This window comes from Chelonoidis abingdonii, chromosome 4 (assembly GCF_003597395.2).
Source record: "Chelonoidis abingdonii isolate Lonesome George chromosome 4, CheloAbing_2.0, whole genome shotgun sequence".
NCBI lineage: Eukaryota > Metazoa > Chordata > Testudines > Testudinidae > Chelonoidis > Chelonoidis abingdonii.
The window spans coordinates 94,955,537-94,974,922 of record NC_133772.1 but is presented as its reverse complement, the minus strand read 5'-3'; the positions used below and the strand labels follow the sequence as shown (position 1 = coordinate 94,974,922).

The following is a 19,386-nucleotide window of genomic DNA, read 5'->3' as shown; positions in this document are numbered from 1 at the left end:
CTCCTCCTTGTAACAACCTTTTATGTACTTGAAAACTGGTATCATGTCCCCTCAGTCTTCTCTTCTCCAGACTGAACAATCCCAATTTTTTTCAATCTTCCTTCATAGGTCATGTTTTCTAGACCTTTAATCATTTTTGTTGTGCTTCTCTGGACTTTCTGTAATTTGTCCACATCTTTCCTGAAATGGGATGCCCAGATCTGTACACAGTACTCCAGTTGAGGCCTAATCAGCACAGAGTAGAGTGGGAGAATTACTACTTGCTTACAACACTCCTGCTAATATATCCCAGAATGATGTCCGTTTCTTTTGCAACAGCGTTACACTGTTGACTCATATTTAGCTTGTGGTCCACTATGACCCCCAGATCTCTTTCCGCAGTATTCCTTCCTAGGCAGTCATTTCCCATTTTGTATGTGTGCAGCTGATTGTTTCTTCCTAAGTGGAGTACTTTGCATTTGTCCGTATTGAATTTGATCCTGTTTACTTCAGACCATTTCTCCAGTTTGTCCAGATCATTTTGAATTTTAATTCTATCCTTCCAAGCACTTGCAACTCCTCCCAGCCTGGTATCATCCACAAACTAGAACCAGAACCAAAACTGATGACAGCAAGACCCCATTAGTTGTACCTTTCCAGCATGACTGTGAACCACCGATAACTACTCTCTGAGAACAGTTTTCCAACAAGTTTTGCACTCACCTTATAGTAGCTCCATCTAGGTTGCATTTCCCTAGTTTGTTTATGAGAAGATCATGTGAGACAGTATCAAAAGCTTTACTAAAGTCAAGATATACCATGTCTACTGCTTCCTCCCCTCATCCACAAGACTTGTTACCCTGTCAAAGAAAGCTTTCAGGTTGGTTTGGCACAATTTGTTCTTGACAAATCCGTGCTGACTGTTACTTATCTTATTAAATTAGAGATGTTTGCAAATTATTTGCTCCAATATCTTTCCAGACACAGAAGTTAAGCTGACTGGTCTGTAATTTCCTGACTTGTCCTTATTTCCGTTTTTATAGATGAGCACTATATTTGCCCTTTTCTCTCCTGTCTTCCATGACTTTTCAAAGATAATCGCTAGTGGCTCAGATATCTCCTCAGTCAGCTCCTTGAGTATTCTAGGATGAATTTCATCAGGGCCTGGTGACTTGAAGATATCTAACATTTCTAAGTAATTTTTAACTTGTTTTTTTCCTATTTTAGCCTTTGATCCTACCTCATTTTCACTGACATTCACTATGTTAGATGTCCAATCACCACCAACTTTCTAGGTGAAAACCGAAACAAAGAAGTCATTAAGTACCTCTGCCATTAACATATTTTCTGTTATTTCCCCCCTTCCCCTCACTGAGTAATGGGCCTACCCTGTCCTTGTTCTTCCTCTTGCTTCTAACGTATTTGTAGAATGTTTTCTTAACCTTTATGTCTCTAGCTAGTTTGATCTCATTTTGTGCCATGGTCTTTCTATTTTGTCCCTACAAACCTGTGTTGTTTGTTTATATTTGTACTTCAGAATATTCTGCCACAGCATTTATCCGGAGTCAGTCCCCATGTACATTATTTGAATCCTCGCTCCTCAACCCCTTCCCTGGGGACGAGTACTGCTTTGCACATCCTGCAGTATAGGCTACTTATCTTTGAATTTTCTTTCCAATACCCTCAGATGGTCTGGCCCACCTGGAGAATTATTTTTTCTTAGAATTATAGGTTTTTTCCCTCTGTTTTCACGGATGAGAATGGAAAATACGTGCTTGTGTAAAGGAATATTTGTTTGTTCCTAAGACTCTGTTACAAGGTTCACATGTTAAACTTAGGTGACTAAGGGTTTGGCTACATGGCCATTTAGTCCGCAGCAAGCTGGCGGATGAATCTATCTGAAGCTAGCCTGCTAAGATCTAACTGTCCTTGTGGACATGCTGATGTGCCCTAACAGTTCCTGAGTGTACTTTGACCTATTCCTGTTTCAAACAGGGTAATCAGAGCACGCCAAGGAACTGTTCACATTAGGAGGGTCTACAGGACAATTAGCGTCGGCAGACTAGTGCACAGTAGATTCACTCCCCAGCTAAATGTTGGTGTGGACAAATCCTTATTGCAATATATTCAGTTAGTATTTTTCGGTTTTGGAAGCTATCGTTTTTGGTTATCAACTGAGGAGTGATCCTGGCTCCAGGCTGACTGCCAGTCTGTTCTCTGCCTCCAACTAGCAGGGAGAGGGGGAATGCCCACAGTACAGACTGTTGGACATGGAGGGTATTAAAGAAAATTCCCAGGTAAAAAGGAAAATTTACTTTTGCCCTGATAACATTTGTGGAAACTGCTGAACCATTTTGGCTGAAACGCACACAAAATTCAGCCTGAGGCCGATACCTGACATGGAAAATTTCAGCCCGAATGGTTATAGTGTGTCCAAGTTATACACAGATGAAAATAGTCTTATAATGGCAAGTGTGAATGACATGAACTATGGGCAGCACTACTATCTCCTCCTATAACAACATAAAACAGTTGGAATTCAGATAATGAAGGAAGGGATTTAACCAGCACCACTGTCTTGAGAACTCAGTTTCTTTAAATTTATTCAGATTCATTTAATCTCTGTTTAAGATAGCATGAAGTGACCGAAGTGAAGTCTGAGGCTAAATTAAAATTAGCTTTCTAACACATTTATATATATCACAGCTGTTCAGAGGATCTGAGAAACTAGAGGCTCCAGATGTTTTGACATGAAGAGTCAACATGTTTAGAGATAAGTGCCTTGTGCGTTTAGTAGCTGAACAGGTGGTATGCCCTGATACCTCAAGGCAATCTGTTTCTCAGACCTATTCTGTAACACAGAATAATATTAGCTATTTGACATATTGTTATCATTCATCCTAGAAAAATCATGTATAATGGACAGAGCTGTAATCGCAGCTATCTGGCATATTGAGCAATATGTTTTAGAAAAATATGTCCAACTTGTCCAATTCTAAGATTTTTGTCAATGTTCTATGTTCTCTGTTGGCTAAAACATTTACTTAACCTTTTGAATAAACTGCAAATCAAGAAGCTTATCTGTTTCTAATATACTATTAGTAGGTAATATTATGCCAGACTTGGAAATCCTGTTCTCTGTTTATCTATGCTATCTCAATGAATTAAAAACAGAAATTGAGAAACCAAGAAATAAAAAAAACCCCTTCATAAATTATTTTTCATTAACTTAAAGTGAATGGAGGTAGGCAAATGTAATGGGAATATCTACACTAAGGAAAATATGTTGGAAGATCTTATGAAACATGCCATGTTGATGACAGTGGTCTCCCCTTCAGCAAGAGCAAAGTGCTAGTGGAAATTTTCCCATAAAGATGTTCACCCCCTTTCCTACACAGAGATCAGTTCTGTGAGTGAGAAACAGTTTCAGGCTTTAACCTCAAAATTGCAACAGGGCTGCTAAATACAGGCAGGATGGTGATTTAATGCTGACAATGTAGTGCAGTAAATGAACCTGGAAGGAAGGAATACCAGCATCAGATATAACTAATTTTCTGATGCTTGCACTCATTCATGTGTTCAGTGAAAGCAGATAGGAAGGAAAAGGGGATGCACGCAAGCTGAAATGAACAGAAGCAGAGTGAAAGTAAAAACAAAGAAGAAAAGAGCAGTAAAAAAGCTAGAGGAGAATAGGAATGCAGGAAAAGGAACAAAAAAAATAGAGAGAGAAGACAAGAGAAGCACAGCAAAATTAGAAGAAAGCCATAGAAGTGAAAACACTATATAGAAAAAAAGGATGGAACCTGGTAGATGTGAATTCTTGAATGATTTTTAGGTTTATGGGGGGGAAGTTTTTGGATAGTCTCTGTTCTCATTCCATTGTTGTTGTGTCTCCAGCTGCAGCTTATTACTTTTTTCATGCATCTTTTTTGTTCTTTTTTCTTCTTTCTGAATCTACCTCACTCTCTGTCATTGTAATTGTATGGGAACAGGCACCTGTCACACTTTTGTTTCTAATTTGCCCAGATTGGTCTATCATGGAAAAGGGTTAGGAGTGTGTTGGGTATAAAATAATATAATATAATCCATAGTTCATTACAAAGCCATTCACACATATGCATAGGATAAAAGTAAAAGAGAGAGAAAAGTTTGGTTGATAAAGGTAACATCATAGGTAAAATTTACTTAAACTTTTCTAAGATGTTTGATTTACTACAACACAACATTATGATTTAAAAATTAGGACTATGTGATATCAGTAAAGCATATACAGCATCAGTAAAACATTAGCTAAATGGATTAAGAACTGGCTAAACTCAAAATGTAGTTGTCAGTGAACAATCATCATCAAATGGAGGTATTTCTAGTGGGGTTCTTCAGGAATTCAACATTTTTTTCAATGATCTTGAAGTAAATGTAAAATTACTGCTGATTAAATTTGCAGAAGATATAAAGATTGGCAGAGTGCTAAATACTGATGAGGACAGAGCAGTTATTTAGGGCAATCTAGATCACGTGGTAATCTAAGTCCATTCAAACAAAATATGTTTTAACACAGCTAAATGTAAATTTTTACATATAGAACAAGGAACATAGGCCATACTTACAGGATTTAGAGGGTCAGAATGGATAAGCAACTGAACACATGCTCCTAGTGCAAAAGTGTGAGAAAAAGGGCAGATGTGACCCTTGGATATATAAACAAGGGACTAATAAGGTGATTTTATCTCTGTGTATATGGCACTGGTATGAAACTAATAATGAAATGTGCCTAGCACAGTAGGGTCTTGGTCCATGACCAGCAGTGGCGGATTGGCCACTGGGGCCTGTGCCCAGGGGCCCTGGCCAATTGGGGTACCCTGGAAAAATGGGCACCCCCATGCCCTGACCCACTCTGCTCGCCCACCACTCCTGCCAGGGAGCAGAGTCAGGGTGTGGGGACTTCACCCACCCACCTGGCACTCCATCCAGGCAGTGGGGTTGGGGCACGGGGGATTGCCCCGCTCTGCCCACCCGGTGCTCTATCCGGGGAATGGGGTCAGGGTGCTAGGGCTTGCCCCACTTCCCTGCAGGAGCACTGGACGGATGGGTGGAGCGGGGAAGGCCCCAGTGCCCTAAACCCGCTCTCTGGATGGAGCACTGGTTGGGCAGAGCATAGAATCATAGAAGATTAGAGTTGGAAGAGACCTCAGGAGGTCAGCTAGTCCAACTCCCTGCTCAAAGCAGGACCAACACCAACTAAATCATTCCAGCCAGGGCTTTGTGAAGCCAGGCCTTAAAAACCTCCAAGGAAGGAGATTCCACCATCTCCCTGGGTAACCCATTCCAGTGCTTCACCACCCTCCTAGTGAAATAATTTTTCTTAATATCTAACCTAGACCTCTCCCACTGCAACTTGAGACCATTGCTTCTTGTTCTGTCATCTGACACCGCTGAGAACAGCCTAGCTCCATCATCTTTGGAACCCCCCTTCAGGTAGTTGAAGGCTGCTCCCCCCCCCACTTTCTCTTCTGCAGACAAAACAAGCCCAGTTTCGTCAGCCTCTCCTCATAAGTCACGCATCCTACCCTGTAATCATTTTTGTTGCCCTCCACTGGACTTTCTCTCCAATTTGTCCACATGCTATTTGGGGGGAAGTGGGGAGCAAAACTGGACACAATACTCCAGATATGGCCTCAGCAGTGCCGAATAGAGGGGAGTAATCACTTCCCTCAATCTGCTGACAATGCTCCTACTAATGCAGCCCAATATGCCGTTAGCCTTCTTGGCAACAAGGGCACACTTCTGACTTGTATCCATCTTCTCATCCACTGTAATCCCCAGGTCCTTTTCTGCAGAACTGCTGCTTAGCTAGTCAGTTACCAGCCTGTAGTGGTGAATGGGATTCTTCCGTCCTAAGTGCAGGACTCTGCACTTGTCCTTGTTGAACCTCATCAGATTTTTTGTGTTGGTCACTCTGGACCCTATCCCTACCCTCCAGCATATCTACCTCTCCCCTTAGCCTAGTGTCATCTGCGAACTTGCTGAGGGTGCAATCCATCCCATCATCCAGATCATTAATAATAAGAGCAGGGCAAGCCCCTGTGCCCCAACCCCGCTTCCCGGATGGAGGATTGGGCAAGCAGAGCGTGTCGGGGAGATGACTTCAGGTGGAAGGGATGGGGAGGGGCCACACTTGCTCTGGCCCAGGGTCCCCACTAAAACCAAATCCGCCTCTGATGACTAGGATTCTTAGTTGCAACAGTAATACAAATAAATAATAATACCGCATCCAGTTATGGTGTCCTCAGTTTTAAAAGGATGCTAAATTGTAGATGGTACAGAAAAGAGCCACAAAAGTTATTCAGAGAATAGAGAAAATGACTTGCAGTGAGAGACTTAAAGAACTCAATCTGTTTTGAGTCTTAAAAATAAGATTGAGAGGTGACTTGATGAAAATATATAAGTACCTTAATAGGTCTGACTAGATAATCTAATGGTCCTGACTAGTTTTAAACTGTATGAATCTATGAAAAGTGAAAGTGCTAGTTTTAGCTAACACTGGAGGGTTTTAGTATGCCTGTGGTTCTACAGCTCCCAGCATTTTATTAGAGTTGGTTAAATTTTTGTCATCCAAACCTTGTGTAACAAAAAAATGTCCTTTTGTGAAACACAAGTTTTTTATAGACGTTTTGCTTGTTCTAGTTTTCTAACTTTTTCTATTTAAAAAAACCCTGAAAATCTGAAATATTTTTGTTTTTCAGTAGGTTTTTTCTACCCTTTCACTTTCTTTACTTCCTTTTTTCAATGACAACATGGGGAGAAAAGAATAAATGGGGGAAAGAGCAAAAAAAGAGAAGGGGAAGAACCCCATGACTGAAAAACCTTAAGTTTTGAAAACCAGAAACTAGGAGGAGAGGGGGATATTTTTTCTCATCAGAAAATTTCAACATTTTCCACAAAATCTTTATCTGTGCATCTGTTGTCACATATCACCAGTGAGCTTCCTAGGTTATTACATCTTTAGGGCAGGTATTGTATCCTTTTATGTGTCTGTAAAATCCCTGCCATTGTGCAAATAGTAGCAATAATCATAGTTTTGGAACTTTTAGTCAATCCATTTTGTTCCCTTTTGGAGTCCTTCTGAATTGACAACATTTACTTCCTTAAAATATTCTTTCTTTCTCTCTGCCCCACATGCCATTACAAAAGATGACCCATATAAAACGTCTGAGAATCTTGACAGTGTTTATACTTAGAATAGTCATCCAGTAGCACTGATACTAATATACAAATTACTCACTGCAGCTGCCTTTATTTGTTAGTCATTGGATTATTTGCCTAAAATAATAGATAGTACTTTTCCTTCCTCTTTTCCTAATTACCAGTTATCTCTATAGATTAAAATAAATTTGACTGTCCATTTTTTCCTCTTGTGTGATCCTTCAGTGAAGTCATAATACTGAATTTGCAAAATAATAGTTCTGTGACAAAAGATTGTGATGCTTTAACTGCAAACATGTGATGATACTGCATGATAAAGCAAAAGAAGCTGAAGTACAAGTAGGAAAGCTCTTAGATAAATAGATATGTCTACAATAAGGGTCTGCTCCAAATCCCACAGACTTCACTGGGAGTTGATTTGAGCCTCATGAGCTGAGTACAGCAAATTGCCGTTTCATATTCATTCTCTTTTGTCTTTTCACCAATATGAAAATTCCTATATAAAAGTGAAAATAAGGTGTTAAACTTAGATTGATGAGTCTGCATTGTATTTTATATGGTAAAACTGTGAGTTTAGAATAATAGCTTTGATTTATGAAAAACATTGACTAGTTCTTATATATTACTCTTGTAGTGCTTATGATTTGTATTATAACTAGTGCCTTTTAATGCGATTACATCTCTTTCTAATTACAGTTAAATTCTGTACCATCTTAGCTATATTGCAAAACTTTTTTAAACTAATACTTAAATGTCTATAATAGTCACAATATTCCAAAATTCATTGGTGGCAGTGTTGCAGTTTGTTTTCTTTTATTGTCAACTAACCTTGGTTCTGGTTACTTATTAACCTAATTATTTACAGCTTATAGTGATCAGTTTGTCAGAGATTGTTGCTGAGATAAATATTTATCTGTGATGAATGTAATCGCCTTGCACTAAATAGCATGAGTTTTGTAGACAACTCCACCCATAAAGAAATACTTTATATTTGTAGCCTTTGTATACATTGCTTCAGTTACTATATCGGCAATGTTTTTGATTAGTGATAAAATAATCAGCTACATTTTAAAAAGGGTGATGGTTTCATTGAATTTATGGTTTTATGGTATGAACAAAATTAAGAGGTAGTGTTAACAGTAAGATTTGTTATCCAGATTTTCATTGTTCATAGACATAAGCATGAATGAAACCATTAGGAAGGCTTTATTATTAATCTAGTACAGGGGTGGGCAAACTTTTTGGCCTGAGGGCCACATCTGGGTGAGGAAATTGCATGCAGGGCCATTAATGCAGGGCTGGGGCATGGGGTTGGGATGCAGGCAGGAGTGCAGGGTGCAGGAGGGGGCTCAGGGCAGGGGATTGGGTGCGGGAGGCAGCTCCGCGCAGGGGGTTGGGATGCAAGAGGGGTGCAGGATGTAGCAGGGGGCTCAGGGCAGGGTGCAGGAGAGGATGCAGAGTGCTGGAGGGGACTCAGGGCAGGGAGTGGGGGGCTCAGGACAGGGGGTTAGGGTGTAGGAAGGAGTGCAGAGTGTGGGAGGGGGCTCAGGGCAGGAGGTTGGGGTGCAACAGGGGGCTCAGAGCAGGGGGTTGGGGTGCAGGGTGCAGGACGGGTTCTGGGTGCGGGATCCAGCTCGGTGCCACTTACTTTGAGCGGCACATAGCAAGGCTAAGGCAGGCTCCCTGCCTGCCTGTCTGCCCTGGCCCTGTGCCACTCCTGGAAGTGGCTGGCACCATGTTCCTGCGGCCCCTGGGGGTGGGGGTGAGCAGAGGGCTCTGTGCGCTGCCCTCGCCTGAAGGCGCTGCCCCCCACAGCTCCCATTGGCCGGGAACAGGGAACTGCAGCCAATAGGAGCTTCAGGGGCGGTACCTGCAGGCGAGGGCAACACATAGAGCCCTGTTGCCTCCCCGCCCCCTTCTGGGGCTGTAGGGATGTGGTGCCAGTTGCTTCCAGGAGTGGTGCGGGGCCAGGGCAGGCAGTGAGCCTGCCTTAGTCCTGCTACACCATGGGGCTGGCAATCCCACGGGCAGGATCCAAAGCCCTGATAGTCTGGATCTGGCCCATGGGCCATAATTTGCTCTCCCCTGATAGAGTAAGCACGGGCTGAACCAATAGTTCAATATGAGCCCTGGCCCTAGGTCAGGGCGGGGCAGCAAACACACAGTCAGGAGCTCAGACTTTTGAGCATCTGGTGTGAGGGGAGACTTCCACCCGTGAGTGGGGTGGCAGGGGGGATGCAGGCCCACCTGCTCCATTGCATCCCAGCCTGGGGCCCTAGCAGTGGCAGAAGTCTTGCTGCTACGTCAGTGGAGATCGTGACGCCAACACACTGACATTGGTTCTGGTCCTGCTGCGGCCAGGCCGGGGTCGGCTGCCCCCGGGCTACTTCCGGACTTCCCCTCGTAAGGTATCTGGGTTTGGCTGGTGTCCTTGGTGGTTTCCAGCACCATCGGTTCCTCTGGGTAACTAGTGAAGGGTAGGCTCGGCTGCTCCTCGGGGTAGCTGGTGAGGGATAGGCGCGGCTTCTCCTCAGGGTAGCTGGCGAGGGATAGGCGCGGCTCCTCCTTGGGGAAGCTAGCAAGGGGTAGGCGCGGCTGGCCTGGCCAGTCCTCAGGTTGGCCGTGGCCCTCCAGCGTTTCCCAACCCAGAGCTAGGCCACAGGCATCTGGCCTCTCCGGCGGCTGGCTTTCAACTGAGCTTTGCAGCGTGGCTTTTCTACTTCCTGTCCTGTGCCATGGTCTCTAGGGGGCTGGCATAGGACACACTGGCTCTGACCACGTTGGTGCTGGGGGAGGCTTGTTCCTCCGTGGGGCTGTGGGATATCCCACCGCCTCGCTATACCATCCCCACACACACACTCGCACATCTAATTTCAATGAATTATATGGTTTCAGAAACAGAGCATGTATGTATTTGGCTGAAACGGATCTTCCAGCTAAGAAAATGTTTCTTAGGTTTATTTTGATATTTCATCTTAGTTGGGAATCAGGTGTTCATTGTTTTGGTTTTTTTTAAAAGGAATTTTAATATCCATGAAAGGTACTGGGCTGGTCATCCTGTAGATAGAACACTTTTTTGTTTATCTCCAAAAGAGGTATAGACAAATCAGCAACATTATTATGGTCTTGCTCACATTGCCCTGCTACTAATCTTCAGTTGTTATACAGCATATGTAGTTCATTCTCTATACCTATTGTTCAGCCCCGAGCCTCTTTCTTGCACTGCAAACAAATGGGCCAATTAGTATCAGTTTTTATAGTATTTTGATGGTGTGGACACCTGTTCACCATGAAATTAACTGCAGACACTAACTGATGTCATGCCGGTCACTCAATCAAGCAGCCAGTAGATGGTTATTGCCTTTAGTCCTTATTGATGTGGGGTCAGTTCACACCATGTACATTGGTAGCTTTTCTTTTACTACCTTTATTTCATTTATTACCATACTCTTAAATTTACATTAAAAATATATGGCTGAGGTGAACTGGAGAACAATTTATGTTAATAGAGACTTCAGTGAGGATCATGACTCAAACCTACAATGATGGTATTTGCGGTGAAGTAATTTTGTTGGTTTAGTTGTTGCACAAGGTTATTGTGATTACTCAGTTCATCATAGATAAAAGGAAAGCTTAGGTTGAAAATTTAGCGTGGGATTTTCAAAAGTTCTTAAGTGACTTTGGAGCACAAGTCCTATTGAAGGTTGGAATTGTGCTTCTAAATCACTTACCTGCTTTTAAAAATTCCACTCAAAATGTAGATATTTATTTAAAGAATGACACAGATATATTTGGGAATAGAGATTTAAGTTAAATAGTCAAGTTTTGCATTTACCATAGCATAAATATTTTAATTAGTTTGTAGACTTATCTTTTTACTATATATAGTATCAACTAACATTAGTGTTTAATAAATTCTTAGGGATTTCTTATACTTAAGTAGTATATCAAAATCTTTATAGATTTCTATTTTTTAAAAGATACCAAAATTGAAGTTTGTCTCCAATTGACCCATTTGCTGTGTTAATATAGGCTCTTATTTAAATGTTGCACTTTTTCATTCAAAATTGCATAGGGTTCGTTTCCTACTGGGTGGACGTCATGGAGAGTTTAAGTTTCTGCCTCCCACTGGGTATGCTCCATGCTATGAAGCTTTGCTTCCAAAAGAGAAGATGAAATTGGAACCAGTAAAAGAGTATAAGAGAGATTCTGATGGAGTTAGGGATTTGCTGGGTACAACACAATTCCTCTCCCAAGCTTCCTTCATCCCTTGTCCGATAGACACCACTCAGGTATGTCTACTTTACAATAATGGAAGTGTAAAATTAATCTTACCCAGAATCTTAAAATGAGCAGTAAAAAATTTAGGCCAGCATGTATCCTCTCTTAGCAATATACTGTTTGTGCAATACAGTATTTAATGATATGTTAAATAATCTTGGTGTCAGTTGTTATAGTTGAAGTATTTTAGGAAAGTTGGACATTACTGTCAAGTATCAGAGGGGTAGCCGTGTTAGTCTGGATCTGTAAAAGCAGCAGAGAATCCTGTGGCACCTTATAGACTAACAGACGTTTTGGAGTGTGAGCTTTTGTGGGTGAATACCCACTTCGTCAGATGCAGGAGGTGGAAATTTCCAGGGGTAGCTCTATATATGCTACGCAAGCAAGCTAGAGATAACGAGGTTAGTTCAATCAGGGAGGATGGCCCTGTCTAGCAGTAGAGGTGTGAAAACAAGGGAGGAGAAACTGTTCTGTAACTGCAAGCCATTCACAGTCTTTGTTAGTCAGAGCAGATGTGTCAAATTTGCAGATGAACTGAAGCTCAGCAGCTTCTCTTTGAAGTCTGGTCCTGAATTTTTTTGCTGCAGGATGCCACCTTAAGGTCTGCTATAGTGGGCAGGGAGGTTGAAGTGCTCCCTACAGGTTTTTGTATATTGCCATTCCTGATATCTGATTTGTGTCCATTTATCTTTTCCGTAGTGACTGTCCAGTTTGGCCGATGTACATAGCAGAGGGCATTGGCTGGCATATGATCATTGTCAGGATGGTGTAGATCCCTGATGATGCGTGGAGGGGTTTTAGGCTGGGGGCTGTATGTGATGCCATGGAGTCTGTTGGTTTCTTTCTTGGTTGAGCAATCTGCTCTAACCCCTCAGACAGAGACCAACACTACAAAATCTACACAAGCATTCTCAAACTACAATACCCGCACGAGGAAATTAGGAAAAGATCAACAGAGCCAGACATGTACCCAGAAGCTCCTACTGCAAGAAAACCAAGAAAGAAACCAACAGGACTCCACTGGCATCACATACAGCCCCCAGCGAAAACCCCTCCAATGCATCATCGGGATCTACAACCCATTCGGACATGATCCCACACTTTCACAGGCCTTGGGTGCGCAGGCAATCCTTGCCACAGACAACCTGCCAACCTGAAACGTATTCTCACCAGCAACTGCACACCGTACAATAGTACTCTAGCTCAGGAACCAATCCATGCAACAAACCTCGATGCCAACTTCTGCCCACATATCTACACCAGCGACCACATCACAGGACCAAAACCAGATCAGCCATACACCATCACTGGTTCATTCAACCTGCACGTCCACCAATGTAATATACGCCATCATATGCCAGCAATCCCTCTGCTATGTACATCGCCAAACTGGACAGTCACTACGGAAAGGATAAATGGACACAAATCAGATATCAGGATGGCAATATACAAAACCTGTAGGAAGAGCACTTCAAAGAGAAACTGCTGAGCTTCAGTTCATTTGCAAATTTGACACCATCAGCTCTGGACTAAACAAAGACTGTGAATGGCTTGCCAATTAGAGAACCAGTTTCTCCTCCCTTGGTTTTCACACCTCTACTGCTAGAACAGGGCCCCATCCTCCCTGATTGAACTAACCTCATTATCTTTAGCTTGCTTGCTAGCATATATATACCTACCCCTGGAAATTTCCACCTCCTGCGTCTGACGAAGTGGGTATTCACCCACGAAAGCTCACGCTCCAAAACGTCTGTTAGTCTATAAGGTGCCACAGGATTCTCTGCTGCTTTGGACATTACTGAGTCTCTTCTCTCTTGTTGAATCTTGAAATATTTTCTTCTTAGATTGTTTTGCCTCTTCACCTTGAAAAGATCAGGGACAAGTTGGCTGAAAATATCCATGAACTATGGGGAATGAATAAAATAGAGCTTGGCTGGACCTATGGCAAGGTAAGAAGTGAGAGTACTTCTTATTATTTGTGAAGTTGGTAGTACCACCAACTATTAGGACTGTATCACAGAATGATAGAAATGTAGGATTGGAAGGGACCTTGAGAGGTCCAGTCATCGGTGCTGAAGCAGGACCAAGTATACTTAGCTCATCGCTGACAGGTGTTTGTTAAGTTTGTTCTTGAAACCTTTCACTGACTGGGATTCTACAACCTCCCTTGGAAGCCTAGTTCAGTACTTAAATATCCTTATAGTTTAAAAGTTTTTCCTAATATCTAACCTAAATCTCCCTTGCTACAGATTAAGTCCATTACTTCTTGTCTTACTTTCAGTGAACATGGAGAACAATTTATCACTGTCCTTTGCATAACAGCCCTTAATGTACTTGAAGACTCTTTTCAGTTTTCTCTTCAGTTTTCTTTTCTAAGATTAAACATGCCCATTTTTTCCTCATAGGTTAGGCTTTCTAAAAATTTTATAATTTTTATTGTTCTCCTCTGGACTCTCTCCACTTTGTCAACATCTTTCTTCAAGTGTTGTACCCAGAACTAAACAGAGTGCTCCACCTGAGACCTCATCAGTGGGGACAGTTACTTCCCATGTCTTGCATACAACATTCCTGTTAATACACCCCAAATGATATTGATCTTTTCTACAACTGCATCACATTGCTGATTCATATTCAATTTGTGATCTAGTATAACCCCCAGATCCTTTTAATTAGTACTATTGCCTAGCCAGTTATTTCCCATTTGGTAGTTGTACATTTGATTTTGCCTTCCTAGGTGTTGTACTATTCACTTATCTTTATTAAATTTCATCTTTTTTATATCAGACCTATTCTCCAATTTGTCACAGCCATTTTGAATTCTAATCCTGTTCTCCAAAGTACTAGCACCCTCTCCCAGTTTGGTGTCATCCACACATTTCATAAGCATATTCTCCACTTTATTTTCCAAGTCATAAATGAAGATATTGAATAGTACCAGATCCAGGACAGACCCCTATAAGGCTCCATTAGATATATCATCCCAGTTTAACAGTGAATCATTGATAACTATTCTTTGAGTATAGCCTATCAATCAGTTGTGCATCCATTTTATGGTAATTTTCTTTTGAGGCTGTCATGTGGAACTGTGTCAAAAGCCTTTCTAAAATCAAGGTGTAATATGTCTACAGAGTCCCCCCAATCCACTAGGCCAGTAATCCTTTTTTTTTTAAGGAAATTAGGTTGGTTTGGCATGATTTGTTCTTGACACATCCATGTTGGCTATTACTTATAACTCTGTTATCTTCAATATGCTTACCACTTGATTCTTTAATAATTTGTTTCAGTATATTTCCAGCTATTGAAGTTAGGCTGACTTTTGGATGCTCTTCCCATTTTCAAAGATAGCTTTAAAGACATGATTTCTCAGGGAGATTAGAGAGGCTACAAAAGCAGAAAGCACAGTAATAATGGGGTATTTCAGTTTTCCTCATACTGACTGGGTACATGCGACCACTGGAAGAGATACAATTACTAGACATCGTAAATAACTGCTACTTTGATTAGGGTTTGGTTCAAGAGGGGAATATAGGTTAACCTCTTGGTAATAGCAGCCATAATTTAATTAAATTGAAAAATCTTTGTAGAGGGAGAAGTGACCAAGAAACCCACCTACAGTAGCAAACAACTTCGAAAAGGGGAGCTAGTGAAAAATAAGCATCTAGTTAAATGGAAGTTAAAAGGAACTGATCTGAGGGTGAAATGCTTGCAAACTACATGGAGACTATTTAAAAACACTGTAATAGAGGCTCAAATTAAATATATTCCCCCCCCCCAAAAAATCATGGAGGACCAGTAAAATGCCACCACGGCTAAACAGCAGAGTAAACCAGGCATTTAAGGAAAAAAGGGCATCTTTTAAAAGTTGAAAATAAAATCCTAGTGAGGAAAATAGGGAAGAAAATAAACTCTGGCCAGTCAAGTGTAAAAGTGTGATAAAGCAGTACAAGAAAGAATTAAAAGAGGAACTAGCAAAGGACAAAAGAAAAAAGCAATTTTGTAAAGTACATCATAAGCAGGGAGCCTGCCAAATAGTCAGTGGGGCTACTGGACAATTGAGGTGTTACAGGTGATGCAAGGGAGACAAGGCTGTTGTGGAGAATCTAAATTCTTTTCATCAGTCTTCACTGCAGAAATGGGGGAGATTCCCACACCTGATCCATTCTTTTTAGGTGATGAATCTGAGAAACTATCCCAGATTGAGGTGTCAGTAGAGGTGGTTTTGGAATGAATTGATAAATTAAGCAATAATAAATCACCAATACCAGATGGTAATTGCAGAATTAATAACTGTGATATATTAACCTATTGCTTAAATCAGCCTCTGTACCAGAAGACTGTAAAGTAGCTAACATAATGCTGATATTTTAAAAAGACTCCTGAGGGGATCCTGGCAATTACAAGCCAGTAAACCCAACTTCAGTAGCAGGAAAATTGGTTGAAACTATAATTAAAAAACAGAATTATCAGACACATAGATTCATAGACTCTAGGACTGGAAGGGACCTCGAGAGGTCATCAAGTCCAGTCCCCTGCCCTCATGGCAGGACCAGATACTGTCTAGACCATCCCTGATAGACATTTATCTAACCTACTCTTAAATATCTCCAGATAAACATGATATGTCAGTGAAGTGTCAGCATGGCTTTTGTAAGCGGAAATCATGTCTCACTAATCTTTTAGAATTCTTTGAAGATGCCAACAAGTATAAGGGCTTTCTGAAAACGTTTGGCAAGGTCCCTCACAAAAGGCTATTAAGCAAACTAAGTAGTCATGGGATAAGAGGGAAAGTCCTCTCATGGATTAGTAACAATTAAAAGATTGGAAACAAAAGGTAGGAATAAATGGTTAGTTTTCACAATGGAGAGAGGTAAATAGTGGAGTCCTCCAAGGATCAGTAACTGGGATCTGTATTGTTCAACATATCCATAAGTGATCTGGAAAAAGGTGTCAAAGTTTGAAGATGATACAAAATTATTCAAGATAGTTAAGTCCAAAAGTGACTGTACAGAGTTACAAATGGATCTCACAAAACTGGATGACTGGGTGACAAAATGACAGAGGAAATTCAATGTTAAGTGCAAAGTAGTGCATGTTGGAAAAAATAATCCCAACTGTATAAAATGATGGGGTCTAAATTAGCTCTTACCACTCAAGAAAGAGATTGTGGAGTCGCTGTGGATAGGCCCCGGAAAACATGCTAGGAACCATTAGGAAAAGGATATATGATAAAAACAGAAAATATCATAATGCAACTACATAAATCCCTGGAACACCCACATCTTGAATACTGTGTGCAGTTCTGGTTTTTCTATCTCAAAAAATATACATTAAAATTGGAAAAAGTACAGAGAAGGGTAACAAAAATGATTGGGGGTATGGAACAGCATCCATACAAGGAGCAATTACAAGGGACTCTTCAGATTGGAAAAGAGACGACTGAGGGGGGATATGATAGGGGTCCATAAAATCATGAATGGTATGGAGAAAATGAATAGAGTAGTATAGTTTACCCCTTCATGTAACACAAGAATTAGGGGTTACGCAATGAAATTAGTAGGCAGTTGTTTAAAACAAACAAAAGGACAATTTTCTTCTTCATGAAGTGCACAGCCACCCTCTGGAACTCATTGCAAGGGCATGTTGTGAATGCCACAAATATAACTGCATTAAAAAACGAAGTAGATAAAGCTGATGGAGGATGACCACACTGCACCTTAAACAGTGGGCTATTGTCTGGCTTGCTGGGGGAAAGGAGTATTCCTCTTTAAGGGCAGAGAGGCACAGACATCACTGGCTCATTCCCCCTAGGTGACTGGAAGAGAGGTGTGAGTGTATACATGTGCCAAATCAAGCAGAAGAAGCCCCTTTTCACCCAGACCAACACCCATCCTTGAAAGAGGCAAAATACCAAGTTTGGTCAGGATCTGCTGTGGGCACTACACTAGTTGCTGCTTTCTCAGAGGGGTGGGGAAGTAAGGATTTTTCCCCTCACCATCAGATTGACCAATGGGGGGCATAGTTGGGTCTAGCATGGAATGGGAGTTAACTTATGATGTTGCAACTCAGTGTGTAAGCATGGGGTGGATGCCCAGTGCAGGTACTCTGTGGAGAAGGGCAACAGTGATCCAATAAATGGTTTGATAAAGGATTTAAAAGAGGTGTTTCTAAAGGAGTGGGAACGCTAGGGTTTGGGGCTCTTATGACAGACACAGCAGGGAGGCAACTCCTCTCCTCCTTTATAGCTGACCTTAACCCTTATTTGGTGAAGGGGAATGGTAAGGTCCCAACAGCAAGCTAGCTGGGGACCAGGATGAAAAGGGGGGAGGGGCGGAGCTGACAAAAGCCCCCCCAGGTAGATATTGAAATGATCATGGAGTTACCTGCAGTTTACTCTTTTATCTTCCAGGTACTCCCAGACAGTTGTTAATAAAGTTGTGGATTAATTAAATCACATCCAGTGACTCCTCTACTCCTTCTGGTATAACTGGACAATAGGTCCATCAATGGCAATTAGCCAAGATGATCAGGAATGCAACCTCAGCTCCAGCTGTCGCTAAAAATCCAAATGTTAGAAGCTTGGACTGCTTAACAGGGGATGAATTATGTAGAAAAGGGTGCAGGGGGGGAGGCAGTGGAATGTAGGTAGGCCTGGCCTGACATGAGTAATTGAAGGTATGGGCGGGGGGGAAGGGGCTGATTCTTTGGCAGACAGGGTTAAGGAGATAAATAAATAATAGTGCTGAAAACAGAATGTTTTTGCTCAGATAAGTAAATGGGTCAGTAAACTAAAAGAGAAAGTCTGAGCTAGCTAAGATAAGAGGGGGAATGCCCAGGGAACCATTTACTATAACCAAGAAAACAATGAACAAGAGAAACCAGGAGTGTTAAGATGAGGTAAAGAATAATGTTGAACGTGGACAATGTGTGAACAGAACATGTTGTACAGGGGTTTGTTCCTGCAAAGTAGCCAATCCAGTCCAAGAATTTGTGATGCAATGTATAGTGAATGCAATAAAATGTGTAAAGTTGTAAAAGGAGAGTTTATCTGGAACTTTGGAGCTGTGTTGTACATTAATCTCTTTAGTGAAGACTGAACCAGAATAGGCATTAAACACCTCAGTTTTCTTGATGTTATTTGCTATTATCTCTCCTTCCCCATGATGTGGAGAATCTACTGTTGCTCCTCATATATTTAAAGAGTCGCTTCTTACTGTCTTTTATATCCCCTGCTAGGTGTAACTCATTTTGTACTTCAGCCTTTTTGATTTTGTTTGTGCTATTCTTCAGTACTCCTCCTTAGCAATTTGGTCTTGTTTCCATATTTTGTAGGATTCCTTTTTCATTTTCAAGTAATTAAAGAGCTCCCAATGGAGCCATATTGGCCTCTTACTATTCTTCTTATATTTTCTTTACATTGGTATAGTTTGCAGTTGTGCCTTTAATATCATCTCCTTGAGAAAATGCCAACATTCCTGAGCTCTCTTGTCCTTGTTTTGCTGCTTTCCCTCCTTCCTTTCTTTAGAACCTGAAATCTATCATTACATGATCACTTTCACCCAGATTGCCTTCATCCTTCAGATTCACAGCCAATTATTCCCTGTTAGTCAGATTCAAGTCTAAAGTGGACATAGTCCCTCCCCTGAGTACATAAGGCAGTGCTGCCCCAACCCGCTCTCCATTCCAGAGTCTCTCTCTGGTCTCTTCTTATCATCCGTGGCTGGAGTTGCAGCTCTGTGTGATCTTAACCTCGGAACACTTCATCTAGTTCAGTTTTTTTCTCATGTTGTATATAGTTAGTAGTACCCTCAGGGTTAGTTGCCTTGGTTTAGTTTTCCTTGGTGATGCCCTTACCGGGGTTTGAACATTGTCCTTCATCTGTGGAAGCAATTACCTCATGCAGTGCTTGCTCTGTTTTGGCATGGC

General features: G+C 41.5%; 1 protein-coding gene across 1 annotated transcript in view; it reads left to right on the top strand.

The window, feature by feature from the left end:
* RYR3 (ryanodine receptor 3) overlaps positions 1-19,386 on the top strand; it is a 663,207-nt gene that overhangs the window by 271,034 nt on the left and 372,787 nt on the right. Inside the window, 2 exon segments of the mRNA XM_075065483.1 lie at positions 11,258-11,474; positions 13,308-13,412. Coding sequence (XP_074921584.1) covers positions 11,258-11,474; positions 13,308-13,412 — 322 coding nt within the window.